Raw genomic sequence first — 15,790 nt, forward strand, 5'->3', positions numbered from 1 at the left:
TATTCTTGCAGTAATTTAATGAAATGCATCGTTTTTACTAAAAAACAGTGGTTCAGAGAAAATGAAACAAAGAGGATTTTTTATTAATGTAAGTAAACAATTGTCACCACCCAAATCAAAATCCTCTAAGTTAAAATAAAGCTCATTTGGAAGATTTATTTCTATAAACCTCTACAGCTAGAAACTATTTTTTAATTTGTTTTTTTTTTAAGAGAGAGTGTGACAGGGGGAGGGGCAAGGAGAGAGGGGAGACAGGATTCGATGTGGGGCTCGAACCCACCAACCATGAGATCATGACCTGAGCCAAAACCAACTGCTAGACATTTAACCGACCGAGCCACCAAGGCGCCCCCAGAAAATATTTTTAATACACTGATTATGCCTTCTCGTTTTACAGAAAAATATACAAATCCAAAGAAACTAAGTTATTTGTCAGTTTTGGCCAAAACCTAGACCATTTGCTTTCTAATACTAGGCCCTCTTTCCCTCTGGCCATACACTACTTGTGTGGCATTGGACAAGGTGGCCTCACCTCCTCTATAATAACATTAGGATCAAGTCTACACTGCAAGTTGTTGTAAGGATTAGCAATGATATGTGTAAAAGTTCCAGCAGAGTACCTGCAAAAGGGCTCAAGAGATAAAAATGGTAACTTTATAGCTATAAAGTTTCACACAAGACACAATATGCAAAAACTTAGTCTGATTTTTTAGAGCTTACAAAATGTTAAATTATGATTTGAGAACACATAACAATTATGTGTATAATTAAATGTCCTTGGAGAAAGGGTTATTAGACTTTTGATTACAGGAACTATAACTTACAGTCATCTAAATATTAACCATTTATTCACTTGAAATAGAGCAATATATTAAATTCACAAAGATTACTAGAAATTTCCATAAATAAAACAAATACTCTACTAAATGTTCCTCATAACTCCAAAATGTTAAAATTACTTAACTTTTTCCAACTATCTAGGGATAGCTATTAAAAAAAAAAGATATGGAGGGTATAGAGTTGATTTTACATAACCTAGGAAGAAAGAGAAAGCCCAGCTTAACTCTATAAAATGATCACGTATGACATGTTAAGGTTCAAATAAGACAGGATACTAGTTATGTAATAGGTTTCAAAAGCAATTACTATAAAGTGAAAAACTGAAAAGTTTACTGGGATTAATGCTTAAAGTCAGATGATTATTTTCAAAAAAATACCTTTAGTGCTACCTTTTTAAAGCAGGCCAAAATAATTTTTTTGAGGAAAAAAATAATGAAAGTGCCCAACAGAATGGTTTTTGTTGTTGTTGGTTTGGTACTGTTATTTTAAGTAGAAGAAATAAAATCCTTGGTATGTATTCAAAAGACGGCATTATGGACTAAGTACCCACTTAGGTATATAAAGAATATTCTCTTTCATAAATAACTATTTCTCTTGCTACTGAAGCAAGCAGAAGCATGGTTTTAAAACTCCTGGAAAGACAAACTTCTCTTCAGAATTCAAAAGTGTTTGTAATGTTGCCCAAAACAGTTCAGCTAGAAATAAAAATGAAGAGCAAAGTAACAAAGCAAAATGTGACAACCTCAAATCAAAGAAAATTAAGTTTCACCTGACGCAGGCGTTTATTAGATGTCCCTGGACTACTTTTCCGTAAACTGCAGAATGCCTGCAGACCTTTCATCCAATCCTACAAAAAAATGACAGCATTTCAAAGAAATATACTATACTTTATTCAGTTTCTGATCATTTTTTTTTTCAAATTCAAGAGTTATTTCCTATTCCAGACTGCCATTTCTACACTCAACAGTATGTTGCACTTTAATACATTTGTGGCCCCATAAAGTTAAAACAATGACCAAAACTATTATAATAATTCTTAAAACTGTATTTCTGTAGAATCCCTAAATTAATGTTAAGTACACCACGAGTGACCATTAATTAGTCCCAAGCTAAAATTATATATGGTCATTAAGCAGTCATGTTTTGTGAAAGGAGGGCTGAGTACCAAACCAATTGACCGTGTTTTGACTGGTCTGATGACGAGTACTCTAATCTTACCTTAGACCAGGATATAGGTAGAAACGGTTAAGGGGATCTGGGTTATTAATAAGCTTTTCAAATGGAACATTAAAAAAAATTTTCAGGCTAATATTCCAATTAAATTGAAGCCATTTATTTTTAAATGTTTATCTAGTGGTCTGGAGAAAGGAGAGAATCATCTTAGGTTTATCAAAAATAAGTCTAAATGCTTCACGTTGGCTTACATATTTCCACAAAGTCCTGTACTACTGCTTTATTCAGTTTTCTCTCTAGCTCGTTGGCTATTTCAATCAGTCTGAACTCTGTGAATGTTTACAGAACATCTTTATAGAACAAATTAAGACCAAATCAATTACCATAGCTTCAGAAATAGAAGAGTAACCACAGATCCCACAGGCCACCAAAGTAACAGAAACTGGAAATACCAGTAGTATTTTTGGACTTTAAGTGGTATACAGAAATAAAGAAGATGAAAAGTGTATATATAAGTACAAAAAGAAGATGTTCTATTTATACTGAAATGCCATGGAGTATAATAACACATTTTTATTTAGAAAGAGGGATCATAGTGAAATAATTGGAAGGCTGGATAATGAAGTTTAAATTTCTTTGCTAAGTCAATTTCTAGCATTAAGAAAATATATATCTAAGTTACCGAAATGATTTGAACTCTACTTTTTGCATCTAAATATTAGGAATAGTACCCACAAAACAAACTTTTTTTCTGTGCTATATGTTAATATTTATTTGAAATATTTTGGAAAGATTTGAAACATGACATTCAATTATGAGCCATAAAACATAATGTGGCTCATTCATCAAGTTTATTCTAGAGTCTGAGATAGTTTCATAATTTACAAATCAGGCACACATGCCCAGATCCAGTTTAAAGAGCTTCTGCCTCATATCTAGAGTTGGCAAGTTATCTTCTATTTACAACAAAGTTGTTTTCTTTGACCTCTTAACCACCTTCTGATTCCTTCCATAGACTATAAGCAGAACAAATATCACCATATTTGTACAAAATACCAGTAAACGCCCCTGAAACATTATGGCTCAAAGAAATCAAAGCGTCTTCACAACACGGCTTAAAATTTAATAAAAGTTTTAAGAAGGGCATTGCATATGGATCAATGCCCAGTGCTGAAAGTAGACATTACATGCAGAGTAGGAGAAAATAGAAAATTCCTAAAATACTTTTCTTTTTGATGACTGAACTTCTATCTTTAGGAATGGACTAGTGAAGAATAACAGTGCCTGTTAGCAAAACTAACTGGCTTACCTTTCAGTTGTACTGAGAATATCTATAACCTTTCTGCAGAGAGGATTTTAAATGAGCATTTTCAGCTGGACTCAACATCACAGAGTATTTAAAAAGGTCAATTTAAAATGAGGTTTTCATTCCTAATAGCCCTTCACTGCAGTTTTGTGCATTTCTTTATAAAAAAATTTTACACATCAAAGTTCTCATCCCTTGAAATAAAAAGATGATTTCAGTATTCCTTTTTATGTCTTTATCATAAATGTAATAGTTTTCTATTCTAGTTCAAAAGAAAACATGAGCTAAATAAAAGCTTGCAGTAGTTGAAAAAAACAATGAACTTACCTCTGCTTGTTCTGGAGTTTCTCCTGCAAAGTAAAAAATGTAATGTTCTTCACTAAAGTGCTGAACCACTATCTGAAAACAGTTTGGCCTTTAAAATACAAACAGAAAAGTTATTAGGAAGCTTAATAAAAAGCATTAAAACACACCAACTTAAAAAAAAATCAGAACATATAATTATATAATGTCTAACAATTAACATAATTCTTAATTTTGAGAACTACTCCAATGTACCAGATCATTCCTGGGGGAAACAAAAAAAAAAATGCCAGCTGCATTTATTTTAGACAACTTTTTGTCCGCACCGCTGAAATTTTATGAATCCTTCAAAGTTTCAAAAAGTTTTATGCTAGAATTGTCCATCTAAATATTTTTTAAAGCAAAATGTTACTAAATTCACCACTTCAGAATGATATATAATATACATTTAGATGTGCTGGAAAGACTAGACATGTTCTTAGACCAAAAATGTTCTTAATGGTTATCTCTCAATGGATTGTGGGTAATTTTTTAAAATCTATTTTTATGTATTTAAAAAAATTTTTTTTTACAACTGACCATCTATCCTCATTTGTTAAAATGGAAACATCATCTGCTCACACATATGCTTGTTCTGATGATTAAGTAACCCAATGGCGATACACAGTATATGTTAGTTCTTGTCCTCCAATAGCACACACCATTACTAGAATTCATTTGACAGGGAAGTACATTAGATAGTACTTTGTATCTTTTTTGAAGATGAACTGGCTTTCCAACTAGACTTGAAAATGATCATAAAATGTTTTTTAAGGACCTTCATGTGTTTAAAACTCAATAAATGTTATTTCTAGTTGCCTTCACCAAAGATTATATCTTTTAATGTTAGGAGGCCATAGCAAAATACCCCAAGTACAAGCTTACACATTTATTAAAGATAAAAACCATCCTTTCATGTTTTGAGAAGGCTATAAAAGAATAGAAAATACCAATTAGAAACTTCAGGATCCGAAAGCATCTTGAATCAGTCTGACCTTGCCGGCTTCATAAATTATAAACAAAAAACAACGTTTGAAATCACTAGAGAACAACGAAAGCAGCTAAGACTTAAGAGGCCAAGATCACAGTGAGATGAGCCTGCCTTTCTCCACAGCTTTTCCTTTCAAGGTGGTGCCAGTTTCTAACTGTGTAGGGCAAGAAGCTGAAACGCTAAGCAGAAAGCCGCATCTGAGAGGCTCAAAAGCCAAACCAGCACATTGAACAGTTTCATATTGCTAGGAGACAAATGACTTTGGGGCCTTTAAAACAAAAGGCTTTGAGATAAGACGCGTACAAGGGCCATGCCTTGAGAATAAGGGTAATCCAGGAATAGAACGGCCTTCACTAATACATCCATTATACCTCCAATTGATCCCTGAGGGGACTCCTCTGGCAGAAGAACAATCCTTTCTGGAGGCAATAACATTATCCATAGCTTCCACAGTTTTTCATACAGAATTGTCCACCATTTAGTCAAACATAAGTAGACATCCCAGGAATCATGATCAAATGACTGAAAAGCCAAAAAACAAACAAACAAAAAAACCCAAAAAACAAAACAAAAAAAAACCAAAGTGGAAAGACCTACATATAATCCAGATGCTGTTTGATACAACTTTCAAATAGCTGTAATAAAAAGGTATAAGAAAACAGGTAACAAAATAGACAATTTTGCCAGATAACTACATCCATAAAAGAATCAAATGGAAATTCTAAATTCAAAAATGTAATTAATAAAATTAAGACCTCAAGAAATGCATTCAATTACAGAAGAACAGATTAGTGAATTGAAAGTCAAGTAAGAATACCCAGCCTGAGGCACATAAAGGAAAATAATATGAAAAACGTAGAAAACTATGTCATAGACACATGGGACGTAAAGATGTAACATGGATCACACAGAGCAGATGTACAAGAATGTGGTGGAAGAACTGTTTAAAGAGATTATAACCAAGAATTTTCTGAAACTGGCAAAAGACATCAGTGTCAAACTGAAGAAGCTCTGCTAACATTAGGGTAAAGTGTTTGTTTGTTTTTTAATTACCGGAGGCACATTACATTGTTTAGCTACTAAAAATCTAAAGAAAAAGCTCAAAGCAACCAGAAAAAGATAAAATATAGTACACCTCAAAGAGAAAAAAAAAAAGATCGATTATTTCTAAGAGACAATCAGAATCAGAAACAGAAGAAAATGCTGGAAGGCAGAAAAATATCTTTAAAATACTGAAAAAAATGTCAACTTAAAATTTAATATCCAGTAAAAGCATTGTTCCTAAATGAAGATAAACAGTAAATACTGCCACAAAGAAAGATTAAGCCTATGAAAAGATAAAAAGTATAAAACATTCCCACATAAATATTCACTACAATAACTCAGTCACTGAAATGTTTTTCAACTTGTCCTGCTGGAATGATTATATTTAAAGTAAAACCATTTAAAAGTGAGAAGTTTAATATAAAGAAATAGAATGCTTAGAGACCTCTTAATATTGAAAATGATCTGGAAAAACCACATAGCTGTGCAGCTAAAGCAGTTTAGGAAAACATGCACGGTTCACCTCTACTACAGGGGCTGTCGTTAACTTTCACATTCCATTCCACGCACAAGCCACAGGTCAGTGTACAGGCTTCTAGCCATACCCAGAGCAAGAAACGTTCAGTGTCAGCCATGTATTTTAAAGAAAAAAAGTGCTGCATTCATCCACAATTTCCCCTTTTGTACTATCAGATTTGCATTCCAGGATACAAAATCTGGTATCAACCTCTTTTTCACTAGTCCTACTATCTGGTAGAAGTGTCTGTTCATTTCCTTGATATTGCTGATGCTGTTTTTCTTGGCATCCATTCTTTCTTGGTGCTACCCAACTATTTCACAGTAAGTCCCCCCAAAATAAAGTTGATGATGGTAAGCTGGCATACTTTGAAAAAACTGAGGGGCGCCTGGGTGGCTCAGTCGGTTAAGTGTCCAACATCGGCTCAGGTCATGATCTCACAGTTCCTGAGTTCAAGCCCCGTGTAGGGTTCTGTGCTGACGGCTCGGAGCCTGGAGCCTGCTTCAGATTCTGTGTCTCCCTCTCTCTCTCTGCCCCTCCCCTGCTCATGCTCTATCTCTGTCTCTCAAAAATAAACAAACATTAAAAAAAAATTAAAAAAAAAACTCAGTTCTTTAAAATAAAAGACGTACCTAAGTTCCCATGAACGTAACTTTTTCATACCACGTTTAGACTTGGTCTCATTAAATACAACATCTTCAAATTCTTAAAAGCCACCTTCGCCAAGAAACTTTGTACAAGAAGCAAGCTGTGTGATCTTGCAGCAAATGGAAAATGTGTATTTACTGCTCTTCTACAACCTGAAACTCCTTTCTTAATATTAACCGTAACAGGAATAATTCAGTCTCTTTAAATTGCATTAAAAGATACAGTCTTGGGGCGCCTGGGTGGCTCAGTCGGTTGAGCGGCCGAGTTCGGCTCAGGTCACGGTCTCGCGGTTCGTGAGTTCCAGCCCCGCGTCGGCTCTGTGCTGACAGCTCAGAGCGTGGAGCCTGTTTCAGATTCTGTGTCTCCCTCTCTCTGACCCTCCCCTGTTCACGCTCTGTCTCTCTCTGTCTCAAAAATAAATAAACATTAAAAAAAAAAAAAAAAGATACAGTCTTTCCTTAACTCTAGCAGTCATTCCTTTAATTGGCAAGTGTAATGTTAACCTTTCTTTTTGATACTGTAAACTGGTTTTCAGTCCACTTGCGCCTGTTCATAGAAAGTACGTCAAAATAATGGTACAGCTTTTCCCCAAATTTACACAGATGTAGCTTTGTCTTAATAATTCTTTAAGATTATTACTGAAATTATACATATCAATAGGGAGTCATTTTTAACGTCATTTTTCCAAAGTTGAATTTCTGCTTTGAATCCATAACCTATCAGAACATATTAATATACTTTTGTGTTCTACTTCTAATTCTGAGGAAGTTTATCCATTCTTCAACTAATCTGTAAAGTGGGAATCATTCACCAAGAAGATTTTTCTTATAGATCATAACACTTCAGTAAAACTCTTCTTCTGGATGACTTACGGACTCTGGTCTCAAACAGCAGAGTGGTATTCTGATCCTCTTTCCTCCCATAAAGCTGAAAACATGTGCAGCTGAAGCAGCTTGGATTTTATATGTCTCCATTTTATAATATTTAGCATGGAATTCAGGTCCAAAGACAGACTTTTACTATGAGAGCCTCTCTGTATTGCTTATTTTCCAGAATGAGTTTTTGATGTAAAAATCTTTAAATGTTCCTATCATGAAGCTTCATCACTGATCATAAACTTAAATACTATTTCTGCAAGATCTTCTTGCAGAAGATATAATTTACTGTTTTATATACTTTATCCTCAGCAATTTCTTTGGTAATCCTTTGAGTAGCCAACAATGTACTTCCAAGTATTTCTCTAATGTTTGCAGATTCATCAGTGTGTAGTGAAAATGTCACCTCTGGATCTGTATACAGCCTCTATCATTTGATACACCCACCAATGCATTTACTGATAATACTATCTGAACACAATCAAATACTATTTGAAAATGGTATCTCTTCTAGTTCTTTTGCTTTTTGGCTTCAAACATAAAACTGCCAATTTCCATGCACACTGATTCAACAAGCAAATACTCCAACTCTGTGTGAAGCATTCTGGCTTTAGCTTTAGCTATTAATTGCAAGAGTTCCCAGAAAACTTCCCAAATAAAATGTTACCATAGGAACAGATCTATGGAGGGGAGGGGATTGGGAGGGGAAATAGAGGGGGGGAAAGCTTTTATTTAGTAGTAAATGCAAAATATTTAGGCTGAGGATGAGAAGCTGTATTGGCTTTAGTTATCCCAATACATTTTTTAAAGTTTATTTGAGAGAGAGAGAGAGAGAGAGAGAGAGAGAGACAGCATGCACACAAGTGGAGGAGGGGCAGAGAGAGAGAGAGAGAGAGAGAGAGAGAGAGGGAATCCCAAGTAGGCTCCGTGCTGTCAGCACAAAGCCTGATGTGGGGCTGGAACTCATGAACTGTGAGATCATGACCTGAGCTGAAAATGAGAAATGAGTTGGACACTTAACCAAATGAGCCACCCAGGTGCCTCTGACCCCAATACATTTCTTAAGAGGCCTAATTAATAGGCTGCATTTTTAAAAATTAAGGCTACTGTTTTTATCTTGTGAATTTAATGACTTTCCAGCTGTAATCACCAAAATGCCCTTTATGGTGGGAAAATAACTGTCTATACATTAAAGCCAATCATAAAGAACAATGAAAAAAAATCTCGTTATTTTTTTTAAAACTCCCTTATATATTTTACAGTAAATGCAAGGTTAACTTCTGTGTTAACAGAAAAAAAGTGTAAATGTAAAATACAAAATGAAACTAAGTCTTACCACTGACACAAAAAGTAACTTCAATGATGATCAACAACAACAAAAAAACGAATAAAATAAGGGGCGCCTGGGTGGCTCAGTCAGTTAAGCGTCCGACTTTGGCTCAGGTCATGATCTCGCGGTCCGTGAGTTCGAGAGCCCGCGTCGGGCTCTGTGCTAACAGTTCAGATTCTGGAGCCTGCTTCAGATTCTGTCTCCTCCTCTCTCTCTCTCTGCCCCTCCCCACCTCATGCTCTGTCTGTCTCAAAAATGAATAAATGTTAAAAAAATTAAGAAAAAAACGAATAAAATAACATTCAGAGTAAATGGGTGATTTAAGAAAAAACTCAGAGGAAAGTATCCAAGTGTGTGCCACTGCAGAGGGCTTTTCGGTCCACAAGTGTTATGTGCCAGTTCTTTTGCCAAAATAAAATAGTAAGTTAAAACAGTTTATAAAAGAAGTCATAATTTCAAGTTGTATAGATTTTGAGATACAAAACATTTAATATTTTTATTACGGTAACATTTTACAACCACCAATATCTCAACCAATTTGCAGCACGCTAGTTGGGAAGCTCTGATCTAACTGTCTAAATGAATTTATACCCATCTTCTAAGATTCGGCTTAAGAGCCAGCTATTTCATATTACTTATTTCAATAAGCTTGTCCTCAAAATCTCTTCCCTCTGGGAACTATTCACAGCACTATTAGGGAACAGTGACTGGTAGTGAATAGTGTGACTGTCTCCCCAACATGTGTTTCCCTCTCCCACAGAGAATACATAGCAGCCTCACTATTTGGATGTGATCATCTTCAGCGACAGGACTTGGGCACCCGATGGCCTCTGTTTATGAAGGTAATCCCACTCCAGACTGATTGAGAGGTGGCTCAGTAGAGCATTCTCAGGATTTTCAATCATTACTGGAGGGAATGCTTACTTTTCCTTTGTCTGGGTACCATATGCCCTATACTACCATGTTTTGTGACAAAGAATTCAGCACACACAAAGGCAAGCAGAGGGGAAAGCTCAACAGAAAAAGAGCCAGAAGTCTGATCTAACCACACCTGAAGGCCAAGATTCCATACGGGGGGGGGGGGGGGGTATCTTAGGAAATCCTATCTTACCCAAAAGATTATTGTTTGTTTTTTTGCAATAGCTGTTTTTATGAAATATTAGGAATTAAAAAAAAAATTGGGAGGAGTTATCAAAGTCCAAAGGATTCATGAAAATACTTCATATTATACTTCCCTGTTAGTGACTGATTCACAACAGAAACACTTGGGCTAAGGCTCCAAAAAGCCCTGTTGTAAAGATAAACTATCTGTTCGAGTCAGCATTTCTTAAACCTTGACCATTTTAAAAAAATGACTAAATTTTTAATTATTAATTTGTCTATAATTAAAATTACACAATAACACTATTCCTAAACCCAGTTTGGAAAGAAGAAATGACAAAGCCATATGCTCTACATGAACTTTTCTCAACTTAAATAGGATAAAACTAGACTTGCTTACTAGAAATGCCATCCTCCAGCAGAAAAAAGTTGTAAAAACCATTTGTTTTAACGGCTTTGTGTTTTATTAGTAACAGTAAGTAATGAAAATGATACATGTATCTAAAAAGGCTCCAGAATGGATTATTAGTAATACTGATGGGGAAAGGTAAAGAAAGGCCAGGGTTCCTAATCAAAAAACTAGACGTAATCAAGAGCTGGATTTGCCTTATGTCCAGGATACACCTTTAGCTTATACATTTATATTTATTTTTTGAAAAGCTCTGAAATTAATGTAAAAAAAAAATGTTTCAACTCCAAATCTGAAGTACTCTCCTGTTTCCTAGGAAGCAATTATTTTTATATTAAAATTGTTCCTTAATATCACATTTTTTAGGAACAGGCCTATCAAGCTAATAGTACAACTGAGTGTATTTAGGACTATCAGATGCAGTGAGTTCAGAGGGAATGTGATACAATAGGGAAGAGGACAAGACTCAAAGTCTGTCACTCAAAAGACTGGTGATGGGGCAGGGAGGAAACATGCCTTATGCAGGTTATGTTTTACTAAAGGAAGTGTCATTCCAAAGATTTCTATGTAATACAAGAGAATTTCATGCACAGGTTAGTCTAAAATAAATAAGGAAGACAGAAATTACCCTACAAAGTATATCTGACATTTTAAGATGATTTTAGGACTCACAGAATCAGTTGGCTAGGTTTTGAAAAATGATCTGAACACATCCACCTGTTTTATTATTAAAACAATTCTAAAAAGAAATAGGAAACCAATTTCTTACCTGCCAAAGAGACTATCATGAACAACATAGACAGAACATACACTGAGATCTATTAATCCTTTTGGTTTTGTAGCTCGTTTTTCACTTTCAAAATAAATAAGTTGGGCATCACTGCCCTCTAAGATAAAATATAAATTTTTCCACCGTTTTCCTTTGCCTGTTAAAAAAAAAAAATCCTTCCCGTTAGCCAAATAATAAACTATTAAGTGATATATATATTAAGTAATAAAAATCATTATTGCTAAATATAAAAATCATGTTTCCATTTTTATTCCAAAGCTTCAATAACACACCAATCCTTATAAAATGAAAAAATGCCTCAATTTATCTGTAGAAAAATGCCTTGTAAATGACAAAATTACCTGAACTACATCTCTGGAGATTTCATTAAGATAAAATCTTTAAAACTCTTGCTTAGGTGTAATTTTTTTCTAGTCGTAAGAAAAAAAACTCTTCTACCACACCCCCTAACAGCCAACCCTGTGACATTTCTTTATGTCAAATTGAGGCAAATCTATAAAACAGAAACATCAAAACAGTCAATGTGTCTGGGGCACTTAGGTGGCTCAGTCGGTTAAGCATCTGACTCTTGATTTCTGCTCATATCACGATCTCATGGGTCATGAGTTTGAGCCCCATGACAGGCTCTGCTTGGGATTCTCTCTGCCCTCCCCAGCTCATGTGCCTATGCTCTGTCTCTCTCTCAAAATAACTAAATAAACTTAAAATTTTAAAAAAGGGAAACAATGAGTGTGACAAGTATCAAAAAAGTTTCTCTTAAAAAAGAAAAATAATAATGAAGTATGGGGTGGAGAGGGGGCAAAGAATCCAACACCTTGCACTGGAACTGACTTCAAGATTTAAAAGATATACTTGGAAATATGGAAGCCTGTTTCATGAAACTCTGCTGGGGCATGTTGACGTAATACACCTAAACTCTACATTTTGAAGGATCCTTACATAAAAGCTTTAAACAATGGTCAATTACTAAATAATAATTCATGTCAAAACAACTTATTAAATACAAATCTCAATGGGAATTTTTATGCCCAATATTTACAATGTTTCTACTAAATATTAATGGTAAAATACTGAAATTTAATCTTTAGTCTTAAAGTTAACACTTACCCTTTTTCAGAAGATAACCTTTTTTAACAATATTTTTATAAAAGGCATCCTTTGTTTTTCGACGAATCGTATTATAGATTTCCTTGCCATCTACTGTATCACTGAGTACTTGTTCTTGATCCTGAATTTTTAAAAAGATTAAAAATTATTTCATGAATTCTTGATGGAAATTAAGCAAAACCTACTTGATAACTAATTAAAAGCCAGGCTGCTTGTCTATCTAGACATTTACAAAAGGTTTTAATGCTAAAATTTCAAATAACACTAACACCTATATTCAGAGATCCTTTGCTTTTCAAAGAAATTTTCAAAAATACAGTTTTGTTGTGTTACAGCAAATAACACTGTTTTGAAAACATGACTTTGTCCCAACAGAACTGCTAAGTTAGGAACCAATTTAAGCAGAACCAAATTCATGGTTGCTGATCCCGTTACATCTGCGAGAATCACTAGGCGAATGCAGAAAACTGCACACAGCTGAAGTGAGATGCACGGGAGTATACAAAACACACCTCAAGTACTAACAGCCCTCTCAGTTTGCCAAGCGCTATATGCCTTACCCATCTATCCACACCTGATATTACGCCATCTGATTTCAAATAGTTCTCCTACCACTTTACAATATTCACAACCCTTCTGATGGCCTCTTACGCAAGTAAACCTCATGTCTTTTTCAAGGTAAAGTGCCATATTTATTGTAGTAAATATCTTGGAACCATTTAGCACATACAAAAACTATGTTACATTTTATTACGTTCTCATCTGTATGTGTTACTGATGAGGTTTTTGAGTGTTATACCCCTAACGTCACTTTCCCATAACGTTGTAACTTTTATTTCATGGTTTTACATAACTCTTTGGACTTATAGGAATGCATGCATGTGTCTTAACTGCTAAATCCTCCCAAATAACAAAATTAATTCTGATGTCAGGAAGAATATAAAGAGTGTCTTTAAAATGATCTTTCCAAAATAAATCAATCATCAGTATTACCACTGGGATCCACTGGACTCAATTTCAGTTTTTAGTTTCTTTGTTGAGCACTTCTTAATATTTGCTAGGCTTAAGATTTTATGACTTTTTTTCTAAGAGACCTTATGGGTCCATATGATCTTTTTAGAAATCTAAGATATGAGGTTTTCACAAATCTTATTCTTCCCGTATCTTGAAACATTCTGCTATCTCATCATCTTATGAACCATTTCATCATTATTCAGCAATTAACTCCCAAGTATGCTAAAGAGTAGGGGTTGGCAAACCATGGCCCCTGTGCCAAATCCAACCTACTGCCTGTTTCTGGACATGCAGTTTTATCAAAACATAGCCACGCTCATTCCTTTATGTTTTGTCTGTGGCTGCTTTCACACTACAAAGGCATAGTTCAGCAGTTGAGATGGAGACTGAGTGGCCTGCAAAACCTAAAATATTTATAATCTGGCCCTTTACAAAACAGTTTGCCAACTGTTTGGCTTAGAGGATGATGCAAGAGTGAAATCAATCATCTCTGTTGCCTCATCCTTTGTTGTTGTCTTTTGACTGTGCTGCCAAGTGTTGCAGCATCTTTCAAAAAAGTATGTAAGACCATCTAAGTTATCTTTATATTAGCTTACACTGAACATGGCCCAGAACTCCTAATATTCTGCTCATATTAGCAAAGAGGAAAACCTGACATGAGAAGATGTCTGACAATTATTGAAAGATTAAGATGAATGCCAAGAGGCAGCAGCACTTTGGGATCTACTGTGATGATAAAATTGATTTTTGAGAAGATGATAGTATCCTCGGTGAACTTTATCAAACTCAAGAAGCACTGAGTAAATCATACATTTCTAAGAGAAAAAAAGGAAATACGATGTTTTTATCTAGTCAATCATTTAGTAGGAAGGATGTCATCATGCAATATTTTGTGACAAGAATCTAGATTGCTCTATTTTGATCTTAAGAAATAAGGGCTTTTTAAATGTTTATGTTTGTGCACCAAGATTTACTTAAGGTAATTTTAAGCACACAAAAGGTACTTTGTAACCAAAGGTTAACTGTAGAATTTTTTAAACTCACCATATTTATCATTGTAATTGATGTTTATAAATCTAAACAGGAAAATATTTTACCTTTATGGAGTCGAGAACACTGTATTCTACCAACAAAACTATAAGCCATCCGAAAGTTTTTAAAGTATATTCCATTTGATCATTCAAGTACATGACAAACCAGCAAGAATCACAAACTAAAACCCATAGAGAGATATCTACATCTGGAATCAGTATCAGATTCTGACCGTGAAAGTGTGGGAAGAAGAATCAGAGTAATTATAGGCAAGAGTTGATTAGCGATGTACTGCATCTCTAATTGATTAGAGATGAAATCTGGAATTAGGATTTACAAGATGGAAATATCCAGGTCCACGCATGACAGTAGGTTAAGTTAGCTGCCTATTTCAAGTATGTAAGCCTTTATAACCAAGGAAATTCAGAAAAATATTCGAGTTTGCTATGTTTAAATTCTTAATGAATTTTCTAGTAACTTTTTTTGGACTATACCTTTATTCCTACTTCTAAGAATTATTCATAAAATGACTTCAGAATTAAAAATTTAAAAGGATACATTGGACCCAGATGATAAAGAGTAATGACTACGTTCCTGGTTATATAGATTTGTACTTATCAGTCTTTTATTTCAATAATGATAATATTTAGTATTGGCTATGGAACGGGGCATAGTTGTAGTCAGTTATTTATGATGTATAACTAATATTAAGATTTAAACATATGACTTCCAGACAATCTCTATAGGTTTTTTCTAAATTGTATTATGGCAGGGACTGATCTACTAATTTACAATTCCCAAAGGATTCTAATAAATTAGATGACACTATGACCAAGAACACAAATTCACTTTCCAAGTTCCAATAAAACACTAGATGACAAGAGGGAAAGCTTCAGGGCCTACTCTCTACACACTTCTGGAGAAGTCTTAAATGCTCCATCACATTTAATTCAATAAATGTGTGTGGAGTGCCAGGTACTGCTCTAGTTTTTGAGATACATCAGTGAACAAACCAAAGATCCTTATCCTCAGAGAACTTATATTCTAATGAGGAAAGATAATAAACATAACAAATAAAGCATAAGTTAATAAATGTTAAGTGCTTTTGTTAAGTGCTTTACATGGTAAGGGCGAGTAGCAGTATTAAATAAGGTGTGTAGGCAGGTCTCACTGTGAAGCTAACTTCTGAGCAAAACCTGAAAGAAATAAGAGAATGAGGCAAGTGGATATTTGATTAAAAAAACATTTGTGGGCAGAGTAAACAGCTGAAG

At 34.6% G+C, this 15,790-nt stretch overlaps 1 protein-coding gene across 2 annotated transcripts in view; it reads right to left on the reverse strand.

Moving 5' to 3' along the window:
• The window catches only part of RASA1 (RAS p21 protein activator 1), a 116,771-nt gene that overhangs the window by 18,701 nt on the left and 82,280 nt on the right, over nt 1-15,790 (reverse strand). For both annotated transcript variants that reach the window (XM_060635420.3, XM_060635421.3), the window contains exons 10-13: nt 12,474-12,594; nt 11,346-11,502; nt 3,647-3,734; nt 1,610-1,687 (exon numbers count right to left, since the gene is read on the reverse strand). In XM_060635420.3, coding sequence (XP_060491403.1) covers nt 1,610-1,687; nt 3,647-3,734; nt 11,346-11,502; nt 12,474-12,594 — 444 coding nt within the window. The remainder of the gene's footprint in view (nt 1-1,609; nt 1,688-3,646; nt 3,735-11,345; nt 11,503-12,473; nt 12,595-15,790) is intronic.

This window comes from Panthera onca, chromosome A1, assembly GCF_046562875.1.
Source record: "Panthera onca isolate mPanOnc1 chromosome A1, mPanOnc1 haplotype 2, whole genome shotgun sequence".
In the NCBI taxonomy this organism is placed as follows: domain Eukaryota; kingdom Metazoa; phylum Chordata; class Mammalia; order Carnivora; family Felidae; genus Panthera; species Panthera onca.